The 12,881-nt window shown below is 43.0% G+C and overlaps 3 protein-coding genes across 3 annotated transcripts in view; 1 reads left to right on the forward strand and 2 right to left on the reverse strand.

Annotated features, from left to right (window-relative positions):
• Positions 1–56: 56 nt before the first annotated feature.
• On the forward strand, positions 57–827 carry LOC6902618 (uncharacterized). Its single transcript, XM_002133108.3, has 2 exons — positions 57–183; positions 238–827. The coding sequence occupies exons 1-2, from the start codon at positions 139–141 to the stop codon at positions 685–687; spliced, it is 495 nt and encodes a 164-aa protein (XP_002133144.2). The 5' UTR covers positions 57–138; the 3' UTR covers positions 688–827.
• On the reverse strand, positions 787–1,651 carry Hf (Helical Factor). Its single transcript, XM_001356079.4, has 2 exons — positions 1,530–1,651; positions 787–1,452 (listed from the first exon to the last, which is right to left on the reverse strand). The coding sequence occupies exons 1-2, from the start codon at positions 1,599–1,601 to the stop codon at positions 901–903; spliced, it is 624 nt and encodes a 207-aa protein (XP_001356115.2). The 5' UTR covers positions 1,602–1,651; the 3' UTR covers positions 787–900.
• A 1,590-nt stretch (positions 1,652–3,241) lies between these two features.
• LOC4816604 (uncharacterized) overlaps positions 3,242–12,881 on the reverse strand; it is an 81,845-nt gene continuing 72,205 nt past the window's right edge. Inside the window, exons 4-6 of the mRNA XM_033381038.1 lie at positions 6,470–7,230; positions 5,076–5,870; positions 3,242–5,010 (exon numbers count right to left, since the gene is read on the reverse strand). Of these exons, the coding sequence (XP_033236929.1) occupies positions 4,807–5,010; positions 5,076–5,870; positions 6,470–7,003 (1,533 nt within the window). The 5' untranslated portion in view covers positions 7,004–7,230 and the 3' untranslated portion in view covers positions 3,242–4,806. The remainder of the gene's footprint in view (positions 5,011–5,075; positions 5,871–6,469; positions 7,231–12,881) is intronic.

Raw genomic sequence — 12,881 nt, forward strand, 5'->3', positions numbered from 1 at the left:
CCGCCCCGATAATCATCGTGGAACCAACGGCATCAGCAGTCTGTACGTAGCAATAGTCTATAATCATCAGTCCTCAGACATTGCCTGTCGTGATAAGAACGTTCATTTCTCTTCAACAGAAATCAGAATTCCGAGAAAATGCTGCTGCCCGTTGGAATACTCGTCATTGTACTTCCATTACAGGTAGGTATTGTCGCCAAAAACCGTTTATTAAACCTATTCTAACAATGACTTCAGTTTACAGCTGCCTTCCCATCGCGAGGCGACAGTCTGAGAGAATTACGCAAGCTAATGAGACAGCAGGATGATGAGCGGCAACAGCCAGTGGCAGCATCTACACCCAGAACATTTCAAAGTGAAAATCAGTTTAATGAAGACATCAGTCAGTGGCTGCTGTCCCTGGAGCACTTGGGACTCGAGATCTTTCAGTTTGTGCAGCAGTGCCGCCAGCCGGGGAGTCAATGCCAGCAGAGACGTGTCCATAGGAGGTTTCGATCTCTAAGGCATGGCTATACGGAGCTAAGGGCTCAATTGGAGGCCTTGGAGGTGAGCTACGTGGGCAGGATGAGCAGCGAAGAGGCCTGGACTCTGGAGAGCACTATTCAGAAGGTAAAATTGGTTCTCAGGCAATACGACGAGACCTTGCGGCTGATCAATGGCCAGATCTTCAAGTTGGTGGATCAATAATCACTAATTTAAGGTAGGATTTACCCACAAATGGGAAGAACTTAGAGAATATATTTCAATCGATTGCCCATTCCAAAACCCACTAAAGAGAGATCCAAATGCTCATCAAAACTATTTTTAATTAAACTAAAATTGCCCTTGAAAAATAGGAAAAGTTGTTTTCAAAGCCAAAGCGAGACTGCTTTAAACAATTTAAACTTCTTTTTCGTATCTCTAAAGCGACCCCCATATGCCCGTGGCCACACCCTCGATGAGAGCCTTGGCCAGTTTCGTGTAGTCCATCAGCTGGAGTTCTGGTATCTGGGCCTGCAGACTGCGAGGGAACTCAATGTAGGACATCACCACACTGTCCTGCTGTTGGCCAGCCCACCGGGTGACATTGGCTATTAGCTCGGGCCTCGATTGATGGCTGCGTTGCAGATACTTTTCCAACGGTGGTCGCACCTTGTGGAAGAAGTTCCGTATGGCCGCCTTCTCGCCGGGAAGGACTTCCAGGAGCAGCTTGTCGGGCCGCTGTTGGGCCATCAACTGGCTGTTTATCCACGCAAAGATGTAGTACGCCGTGCTGTAGTAGTCCTCGTTCCCCAAAGTGCTATCCAGATCGTCAAAGTACTGCTTATCGATGGCTTCGCTGTCATTGAGGTGTGGCAGTCGCTGGCGTGCATCCTCGATGGTGGAATGCAGTACCTGATTGTACAGCCGCTCGATAGCCTCTGCCACGGGACGTGCAAGGGGATTGTAGCCCCTGGAACTATCCGCCGTTGCCTGATAATCGAGTAATCGAACAATCAATACAGTACAGAATTCTTATCTAATCAAACGGTGACCAGTCAGTCACTCACCAAGCAGATAAGCCCCAAAGCACAGCAAGCGATGCTGATAAGGAGTAGCAGACTCCGCTCTGATCTTGACATGTTTCCGCAATCGCTGCTCAACGGAGACTGAATCCACAGATCGAACCTCAGCCTCAAACCCCAAGCCCAAAATGTACCTTTGCATTTGCAGTGTGTGTTTGTAGTTTTGTTTTTATTAAGCCATAAGTAGAAAATAGTATGTGTCGACTATAACATTCAAATTTTCTGTAGACATGAGCAAAGTAATGGCCATAAATGATCCGCAAATTGAAGCTAGCTCGAAAAAAAGATGCTGTATCCCACCGCGCACACAGTACGGGTAATAATATACACACACGATTATCGCTAAGATACATACATCCAAATATCAATTAGGTTTATAAATTGCATGTCTTACTCACTATATACTTAGGAATATGAGTACTGTATGTATGTCTGTCTATTTATTTGCCCGCGTTTTGCTACTGCGTTTTTGTACAGAATCGGTTGAATCTCGAGGGGAAGGTGGAACGTCTCTCTCTCTCTCTCTCTCTCTCACTATCTCTGTTTAGCTTAACGAGTTTGTATTCAGCAATTTTTGGGGTAGATCCGAACTCAAATGATCTTAAAATGATACAGATATCATTTAAGAAGGAGTCACATTTCTTTTTCTGTTTCAATTCTTTTTATACAAAATATAATGATTGGGAGATTTAGGAATTCATTATTCTCCCGCTTACTGGTGATTTATTGATTCATACTCACATTTCTCGTTCAGCTTCTGCTTCCCTCAGGCATACATTAGAAATAATCTATACAATTAATATTTCTCCCTTCTCCTATATTTATATTTATACAGAGATTTGCTTGCTGAACATCATAGTTCTCCTCCTAGAATAGTGATATAGACATCTATTTCAAGTGTATCTTTCGCAATTCATGCATTTACGCTTTCTATATTCAAAGGAAAATATATTTCTACGCTCAGCGTCTCTTTGAAGGTCTTCCACTTCTTTCAACTTTCATTTTTGGCATTTGGATATATAATATTTATGTAGAACAAATATTCTTACAACTATTAGTTTCCTTAGACTAAAAAATGTTTACTTTATTTATTTAATACATGTTCTTAATGTTACATTTAGAATCGCACGCTTTATCCTCGAGTATGGCAAATATTTTCGCTGTATCAAACTCTTCGGAAAATCAAAAACAAAATTTTAAAAATTGACACAATTATTAAGATTATGATTATCTATTCTTACAACATTGACCTTTAACATTGACATTACGTATTTATCCAACATATGATGTTTAAGAAACGTTTTTGAAACAGTTTTTGTTTAGCTCTGCTGAAAGGTGGAGAGGGACGACAACGGCAACAATTGTGCAGGTTGTTTGTGTTTTTTATTGTATTGTAGGTACATTTTGGTTATTTTTCGAAGAACATTCCGCACTGAAACACCGAGTTTTATTTATGTATATTTGATATAACTTTCGATATATTCGATATATGTATGTATTGTATTTATTACAGCTGGTTTTTCTGAGCATTGTACTTTAGTTTTGTCGGTTAACACATCAATAATTCTGTATTTCAATTGATTTCTGGTTGGATAGCAGCCATTTGTTAGAGTTTAAAGTTGTTTACACCTAAAGCATTGCATGAAGCTACACAATTAATGCTGCATATTTGTTCTTTATACTTTTACGAGTTTTTCAAGGTACATCTGACGTCTTGCTCTTGGGGGTTCGGTTTCCCCCAGAGTTCATAATAATCGAAAAATAATAATCCAAAAGTCAACACAAAAATAACTCTTAAATATGTGTTTAATGTGTTCTTACAGCTATATATTTTATTTAGTAATTAATGTAAAAATAGTTAGTATGCTTTTTGTTAGTAAGAAAATATATATTCATATTCATATTTTAAATTCTGTTATCTAGAAGACAGTCCATGGAGTAGAGCTTACAAACTAAATTCTGAGATATCCAAAGAGGGGGAAAGGGAAACTATTTTTGGGGGTGAGAATTTCTACATTTTGAAAAGCGGTACTGCAAAGTGGTTGGAATGTATCTGTATCTATAGACACTGCCACACTGATACAAGCTGATAGTATCTTTATCTCAAGCTGAAAATATGCTCTGTATATGCATCTACGATCTGATCTCTGCAAAAGTTATACGAATATCGACACGAATACATTTTCACTTAGGTTTCTAACTAGAACTAGTACATGTTCTATATGTAATAGGTATATTTGTTGTAGTATCCTTTAGCTAGCCTACTTTTCACCCACATCGCGACGGCCCTTCCTTTGCCTGGAACTGAAGCTGAAGCCGGCTCTTACTTATACCTTCCTTCAACTTTTGAGGGGATCTCTTTACTTTTGAACTTTTTGGATTTTATTTCATTGGGAATATTGTCCTCAAAGCAGATTATGTCACAGACCATAGCCACCTTCTCTTCCTTATAGGATAAAACACTTACATTTCCACTTAAACACTTCATACGATGAAATTTTTCATACGCTTCTTGTTTTCCGGGAAAATAATAGACAGAGAATATGTATGTTGTTGTTTATTTTAGTGTGTGATTTATTTGTGTGTGAAAATTATACATAATAAATGTTAAGTCAAAAATGCAGTTCCGTTTTGTTACAAATAAAAACTAAGACTAAATTAAATGCAGAGTTTTTGTGAAGAACTGAGCAAAGGATAGCCGGAGGCATCCGAAGGAAACAAATGTTACAACAGAGAATCGTGTATTTAAAAGCAACTGAAAGATAGAGTATATCTTTAAAACGATAAACCCCTTTGAAGGGGAGGATACAATCAATGTATAGCCTCCTCAAAGAGCGATTTATTCACTGAAAGATACATTTAGAAGATATGCCCTTCAAGGACGAATCCATCCACTAAAAGATACATTCGGAATATATCTTCCCTAAAAGAGGAATAACAAAAGATAGTAGAAGGAAAAACTGTTTCACTTTTTATCACAATTGCGTATGAAAAATTTCTTTAATTGCTAGAAACTGCCACGCCCACCACTGCCACTGCCACTGCCCCCGCTGCCGCTGCCGCTACTGCTGCTGGTCGCCTGGGGCATTAGTATCCGTGGCAGGGTCATTGAACGCTTGGGACAGCCATGCCTGCCACCACTTGCCTCCGGCTCTGACGGCGTCGCCGCTATCGGAGTGGCAGAGCCCCTACGTTCTTCGGTTTCCATCTGCTCCTGCTGCCTGGGCTTCTTGGGGCCATCGTCTGGCTGCTGTGGCGAATGTCACGCATACGACTGTGCCGTCTGTGGCATCATGCCCGAGGGGTAGCCACCCTCCAGTCCGGGCGGTCGTTCCACCAGATTCTTTAGTCGCCCACGCAGCTCTTCGAGGCTCTTGGACTTGGCCTTGTTGATGCGCTTGTATTTGACGTCCTTGGGCTTGGTCACCGATCGATGGTTCAACATCACACGATTGTAGGAGAGTACCTGAGGAACAAGATTTCTGATGAGTGACAATTCGAAAGCGTGAATAACGGACTTTGTTTCTATACCTGATTCTTGCCATTGAGCGGCTCCTGCTGTGGCTGCTGTGCCGTCGGCTGTAACTGTGGCACTTTGACACTCACTGTGGTGCACGGGGCATCGTGGCTGGGGGATCGCTTCAGGGCTCCCAGCTGTCGACGCGGAATCGCAGGGCCTCCTCCTCCATCCACACTCATCGACGACTCTTTGGCTTTTTCTGCGCTGGCAGCCGCCGTGGGGCTGACGCCATCGATTTGTCCCTCGGTGGAGCTGGAGCTCAAGGCCTTGTCCGACCGATTCTTGAATTTGTCCCGCTTCTCCGCCACATCGGGTGTGGGTTCGGGGTCCTCTTCCACCGAATAAACCGTCTCCAGGATGTCAGGACGTCGCAAGAAGCAATTGTTCCGCCGTGCAGCTCCATATTTGTTCAGATTCGTTTCAATTGCATCAGATATCGAACGGACTATAGTGATGCCATCGCTTCCCAGCACTCCACCGCCTCCACTGCTCCTCCGTCGCGTGCCCAATGTCATGGTGCTGTCCGAATCAATGTCCTCCAGCACCACCGCCGAATCCGAGTCGTTCAGGGAGTCCAACTCGTTGGCATAGCTCGCATCGATCGTCTCCAGTCCGTGATCCACCAGCCGCGAGGACAGCGTATCGATGACCTTCTGCTGGCGTGCGATTGTCAGCTCTCGATGGTTGAGGAGGCTGGCGATCTGTTTCTGCTTTCGCTTCAGGCGGGACTCCAAGAGCAGCAGCTGGGAGGTCAGGGAGTTCATCTGATCGGATTTCTCCTTCTGATAGCGATAGTGCTGCTGTACCTGATGATTAGGGAATGATATAGCTGTTATAATATTTTTAGGATTTCGTGGTCCTTTGAGTCTTTTGCCTGCATAAATGAATCCTGTTTTTTAGGAATTTTTGCAGTCAAGATCTCTATAATCCTTGAACTAATCAATCACAACAACATATTCTTATACTTTCATTAAAATAAAAATAATACAAACAAAATCGCATGTAACCTCCAAAATTTTGAATAGAATTCGATGCCTATTTCTACCATAGAATATTTCATCATTATTTGCCTAATTTTCCAATTTCATTAAAATGTGCATCTCCCCTCTGAGATAATTCTTAAAATCTTCTGGCACCCATAATTGTAAGCCACAGATGTACAATTTTCTACAATCCCCTAAATACCCTAAAAATTTATTATATACCTGCACCCTGCATGTTAAAATTAAAACACATATTAAACTCTTAAATAAATAAACTAAATAGACAAAAAGAGACCCAATTATAAGAAGCTCGGTGTTTTTATACATTTTCGGTTTAAAAACTTTCCTCAATTATCCGATTTCTAGTTCTTTATCATTTTCTAGTTGAATACCAATCTCCGTGTCGCTTTTCTGGGACTCACCTGCATGGCGTACGCCTTGCGCCACTTCATGATGTGCTCTGTTTGAAAGCGCACTTTGGAGCGCAGCTCCTCGATGATGGCCCTTGCTGTGTGCAGGTCCTTTGGGTCCTGATTCATCATGTTCAGGCGCAAGTTGCTTGTGTGCGTCGAAACAGGCACCGGCGGTGGCCATTGAAATTCCAACGGGGGCTGATTTACATCCGTTGGCAGCGAGCCCCTCGGCTGGGCCGATGTCTTGCTTGATTTCGGTGTGGAGGGCACAGTGCCCGCTCCACTGGAACCGCCTCCACGTCGGACATCAGGAACTATTACTGCTACGGCTGCTGCTGCTGCTGCGGCTGGTGCTGCTGCTGGTGCTACTGGTGCACCGCTCGACGAGGATGAGGATGAGGTGGTTGCTGTCGTCGTCGTCGTCGTAGTCATCGTCGTCATGGCTGTGGCTGCGGGCTGTCCTGCGGCTTGCGGCTGCTTCTGTATGCTGCATGCCATGCTGCTGATGGTTTTGGCAAATTGTGTCGCTCGCCCGGCATACATTTGGACGTAAGGGAGATTGGGGTTTGCAGGAGCAGGAGCTCTAAAACTATTGGATGTGTGCTATCTGGGGCTTGGCCAGCATGCAGCAAGCCGTTGGCTCCTTCGATGGGATGTGTGTGTGTGTGTGTCCTGGCAGCTGTTTCTCCGTCTTCTCCCTCGATGGCTGGATGGATGTGTGCACTGGCCCGTTCTTGACTACGTGATTTGGGTGGAGAGCTCTCCTTCAGCTTGAAATGTTGAACACAAAACAGAAAAAATAAAAATAAAATAAGCATAAGTGTGGCACATGTTTTATTAATAGCCCAATATGTGCACACACATCGTTCATGGGGGCATGCAACCCACTAACTTGTGGTGCATATCCACTTGAATTTTTTTCCATTTTTTCTTTGAAACTATCAAAACGTCATGGTTCCATTAGTTTTATTTCATTGCAATGAATTTTCGGTGAAAGTCCGTCAAACGAATTACGGATGAAGCATACGCCCCGTATGTCGCCTGCCACTCGACAGCTGTTTGCCAGAGAATGCAAATTTCATCACAGCCCAGAGAACTCGAACTCGATTCCGAACTCAAACACCAACAACCCAAATCGAATCGAAAATGTCATTATCCAAAATTAGTTATTCATTAAATTCACATTAAAATACGACAGATTCAGCGGAAAATTTATCCATTGCAGCATTTCCAATGTTTTCATTCCTTTAAACAATTATAATTATTCATTTATATGCATTTCCAGATTTTGATTACATTTTCGTCTGGGGCTAATTCAAGCACACACCTCCATGAAAATTATGAGAGTGGAGTGGACACTCTTTATTTGAGTGTTTTCCAGGGCGGAAAATGCTGACGCCAGGCCGAAAATTATATGGGGTTTTATGCGATTTATGACTGGCAAGCCAATTAGCCAGAAATGCAGTTGAAAAACCATTTGGGAAATTAGAATAGTTTGCAGTTTAAGGAGAAAGGTTGGTGGGTACGCATAAATCAAAGCAAAAGCAATTCCGAGAGGATTATATTATTCCTTGGAAAATGCAATTAAAATTTAATGCAAGCCGAGGGGTAATCGCATCTGAAGATAACAATTAAGTAATTATCCTTCTCGGCAAAAGTATCTTGAAATTTAACGACTCAACGATTTGGCTTCTCTTTTAATCAGGTTGCAAGTGCAACCCCGCGGGGCCACTGCTGCAGTGCTGCAATGCTGCGGGAGGTTCGTAATGAATTTCGGAGAAATAATTCCACTACGCTGCTGCGCTTTTAATCCACAGAACAAATTGAAATTATCTGTTTAATCTGTTTTCTGTTTTGTCTCTCTCGGCCAAGGAGAAACATTGCCAAGAAAATGGCTAAAGACAGCCACAACAACCAAAGAGAGAAGAGACAACGAGGCGGAGGCAGAGGCACGCCAAAAGGAAGACAAAGTGCAGGGAACGAGAAGCAACAAATGCCAAAGAATGAACAACATTTTTAACATTTTCATTTAAAATAACTTTTCAGCTTTAATTTGTGTCTTGAATCAGGAAAACGTGTAAGACAGACAGCCAGACAGGCAGACAATCAGAAGATCCACAGAACATGGAATTATACCCGTCTTTAGAGAGTGGTGGAACCCCCTCCTCCTTTAGAGAGTGCTTCCATTCTGGCTAAAGAGCGCTCCAGAGTCGTCACTTCACAGAGGATGATTGACTTAAGAACTTCCGTTTCCACAAGCCACAAAAGAATGCCACAAGAGTGGGGGAATTCCATTGGAATGCAGTTGGAAGGAAAGGCAAGAGAAGGCAAGAGAACATGCAATTGAAAACAATTAACAAATATGCCAGACGGGAAAGGCCCTGGGACACGCAACAGCAGAGTGGAGTTCTGGAGATGGCAGCGTGAGGCCTCTCTGTACCAACGCCTGAAGAGATTGTACATACATATTATTTGACCCACGCCGACCCTTCAGAAATATACCGAATATACTGGGCAATACAGTACTCGAGGGAGCGAGGGAGAGAAAAGAAAACAAGAAATATATTCCGTTTTTATATGCTGGACCGATCAGCCGAATCGAATGCAGAAAATACTTTGCTTTCACTTGCTCCTTCGCCTCAAAAAGAAGGATGTTTGTCTGTTTATTTCAATCAGAACTATTCCCTCAGCAATTAAGAGAGTTTCTGCCTCTACATAAGATTTCTGTGTCATCAGAGAATGAATTATTTGGACTAAAAACTTACAAACATACAGCATGCGTCTAAATATTTTTCTTCAACGATGAAACTCCTTCTTACATTCAATTTTGATTGTTGATTTTTCCACTGTCTAGAATAGTTTATTTTATTGTTATTTTGTATCTGTTTTAATGGTCAGTTTTATTTAGTTTTACTCTGGTTACACCGCATTTTATTGACCATCGTTACGGTAGAGGCCACCAAGGGTCGGCATCCTATTACCAATAATTCACACACGCTTCAGGCCGTATTTTGGATGAGCTTATTTGCTTTGAACGTATCCAAAGGATGTAAGTATTCCAAATATAAATTTAACAACTACCAAATTACAATACAATTAAATACCACAATAGAACACACCCCCATGGCTCGGTGGGCGAACTTCTCATATACATCTACCTCAGGCTATCACATCCTCAACCTGCAACATTCCTCAATAAATAAGTGAAATTCTGGTTTTTATTGAGAGACTTTTCAACGACTTTTGATCACTTTTATTAGCAAAGATCTTCCACTCATTTTTGTACAACTTCCATTCTGATTGAACAAAAGAATAGAGGAAGAGGGGGCTCTAGTTACCAATGCAATGATCACAGCGTGCCCAGAGATTGAAGACGGGAGACCTGGTGCTAAAAGCAGCTGCGTTCAACCTGCTCACGCACTCATCTTCTTAGGGAATATACTGTGAGGGGCATATGAGGGGCAACCCCAGAATGATTGACTTCTGAAGCCCTGCTGCTCTCACGCTTCCATCTCCAGAAAGAGTGGAAGAAATCCCGAGACGGACGGCCTGTTGCATTCATTGCCCATCCACGTCTGACACAATTCGCCAACTCATTCATCATTCTTAATTATGACAATTGCAGAACCACCGCACAATGATGATGGGATGATCGGATGATGGGAAAACTCCTCGTTCTCACCTCATGTCTTGGGTCCTCCCAGCTCGTCTCTCGTCTGTTGTCTGAGAAATTAAATGCGGCTCACGTGCCCATTAGCCTTGGTAATGGGAGCTGCCTGTCTGTTCAGCCTGCCCTATGGCCAAAGGCCACCACTTCATTTGGTCGTTCAATTCATGGCCGACCACTCGAAAGGCAATGCCTTAATTAAGAACCTTCTGGTCTGTAACTGGATTATGCAAACACTCTGATATCCCCCACAGCCACAGAGCCAGAGCCGGCTCGGAAGCAATCAATCAGGCGAACAGAGAGGTCTCCAGGCTGTGGTGTGGTGTCAAGGAGTGTTCTCAATAATTCCACCTCGATGCGGTTCTGTGGCAAAATGTAATTGAAATGTGACCAAATTATTTTCGAGCTGTCCATACAATTTGAGGCAATTATGACAAGGCCAAGAGAGCAAAATGCTGCATGCTGCCTGTTCAGTATTTGTTTGCGCAGCGGGACATCGATTTCCCAGGTAATGTCATCCACATGCTCTGACAGCTCTAAAGCTTTCCACTTTTCCCTACATTTCCCCAATTACGAATGCCAGACGGCCTGACGCCTTGACAGAGACACAATCCTCGCTGCTTTCTGGGATGGAGGCTATTTTTGGTCCAACAAATGTGCGAAGACCTTGAAAAATTGAGGCTTTGCTTCTAGGGATGGCACAATGGTTCGATATTTTGCAGTTTTATTTAAAGATCTTTGGGTAGATATTTTGAGAGAATATGAAAATAGAAAATAATCTTAAATTGCTCCAATTCTAGATTAAGTTTCAGCGCCTTCCACTTTATTTTCTTCATTTTTAACAATTTCAAGTCGTAGAAAAATGCCTCGCTTTTTCTATATATTTTTTTCGATATTTCTGTCGATTTTTGTATCGATTTCTTTCCGCACATCTCTAGTTTTGCTGGACACACAATTTCTGTGTGAAAACAGTTTTGATGTCCAGCTAATTAATTACATAACTATCCCCCCCCACAGTTTTTTACCGCTCTCTCATGCTATCCCCTTCAAATACCCTTCCCTCAGAGACTGTACCCCTCTCTCTGTCGCTCTGTGTGTACCCCTTTCTCCTGTCGTGCGTAGAGCTACCGCAATTGGATTTATGTGTTAAACGTGATTTTTACACAGTTTTTACACCGCTTTGGGCTCCGAGACCAGAAGCCGAAAGGCAAACACACAAATAAAGTGGAGGCCCCCGACCCATCAGGGGTAAGTAAACACCCTCACACACTACACACACGCGCGGAGAGGACACCCCATCATGTAGGGAGCCTGGGAAATTATACAAACACATGAAGGATGGAGAAAAGAACCCTGTTCCATTCCCAGGGCCAGTGCTGGTGACTTTTCCACGTTTTTTGTGTGTTTGTTTGTTTTCACCTTGACCACGAGAGACCAGGGAAAGCCAGAGGAAAACATGAAAGGAAATTGTGTTAATGATGTTAAACGACAGCCCCCATACAGACCCTTAGAACACATTTAAGCGGACAGTTCTTCCCTATCATTATAATAATTTGAAACACTTTTCCTTTTTACGTTTTTTTTCCCCCTCTCCTCTAGGGGTTTTGCTCCTACTCTCTTGGGTTTTTGCTTTCTGAGTGATATGTTAATGAGCTTGTAATTTTGCTGGAAAACTATGTTTTTAAGCAGTGAAACTTTCCCGCAAGAAGCAACATTTCTCTCCAAGAAATCCCTTCTCCACCCTGCAAAAGAAGAATCATTTTCCCTCTAGAACTCCAGCAAAAAGAAAAGAAAAACTTTATTAATTCCTAGTCTTGTTTTAAAGGCAATTCCCAGCTGTAGCTTTCCGCAAAAGAAAACTTCATCTGCGGCCGAATTGCAGGCATTTTCCCCGACGAAAATTAAGTGCCTTCTGCAGCATTTGTCTTCTTTGAGGCAGATATAAATTCTAAACCATTTGCCAGTACACCTAGTGGTCTCCTCATTGTTGTGGTGTTTCTCTCTCCTGCTAGAGAATTTAGTATGCCTGAGGTCCTCTCTATTATCGGGGCGACAGGTGCTCTAAATCCTGGAGACCAAGCCCCAGGGAGGCACGGCCTCATCATGTGAAGGCGAAGACTTTCTCCCCTTCAGTGTCTCTCCCATCTGTTGGGGGGCTCCCCCTCCTCTCTACTTGCTTTTATAGGCGAAACGTGACCGTAATAAGCCATTTCACACGCAAATATACGCACGCAGCCCATTCGCAGGGAAAAAGAAGCCTCTGGCTCTGGCTCGGGCTCTCCTTTCTTCGAGAGGCAGGGAAAGCAAGTGAAATGCGAACGAAAGTGCATTAAATATTTACACAATCAATAAAACATATTTTCGTCTGATGGCGTCTGCCGTTCCTTAGTTTTTTCTATCTCCAGGTGGGGGACCGCTGCTGTCCTTAGCTCCAACCACTTCAAGTTTGGGCGGGGGTTTCCTTTCCTTTGGTTCCTTCTACTAAAAGTCAGGTGTCCTGCAGTCGCGAGGGGTATCGGTGTCTCACAGGAGGTCTCTTCTCCTTGGCTTAATTTTCCTTGGCATTTTATTATTTGCCATCTAAAGTTTTTGCTTTTTCTTTCACGCCTCTTAGCAGGGCTTACATTTTTGAATAATTTACTAAGGCAGGCGTTGGCACACATTTTTCCTTTTTCACATGTTGCTCTGCCCCTCTGCCCCTCTTGTCAGGGTATCTGTCTATCTGTGTATCTGTATCTTTAGCTGTGTGCTTGT

Source organism: Drosophila pseudoobscura, chromosome 4, assembly GCF_009870125.1.
Source record: "Drosophila pseudoobscura strain MV-25-SWS-2005 chromosome 4, UCI_Dpse_MV25, whole genome shotgun sequence".
Classification (NCBI taxonomy): Eukaryota; Metazoa; Arthropoda; class Insecta; order Diptera; family Drosophilidae; genus Drosophila; species Drosophila pseudoobscura.

Coding starts and splice junctions, on each gene's coding strand:
- LOC6902618 (XM_002133108.3), top strand. CDS start 139: ATGCTGCTGCCCGTTGGAATACTCGTCATTGTACTTCCATTACAG. Junction 184..237: donor TCATTGTACTTCCATTACAG/GTAGGTATTGTC, acceptor CAATGACTTCAG/TTTACAGCTGCCTTCCCATC.
- Hf (XM_001356079.4), bottom strand. CDS start 1,601: ATGTCAAGATCAGAGCGGAGTCTGCTACTCCTTATCAGCATCGCTTGC. Junction 1,453..1,529: donor CTTTGGGGCTTATCTGCTTG/GTGAGTGACTGA, acceptor CTCGATTATCAG/GCAACGGCGGATAGTTCCAG.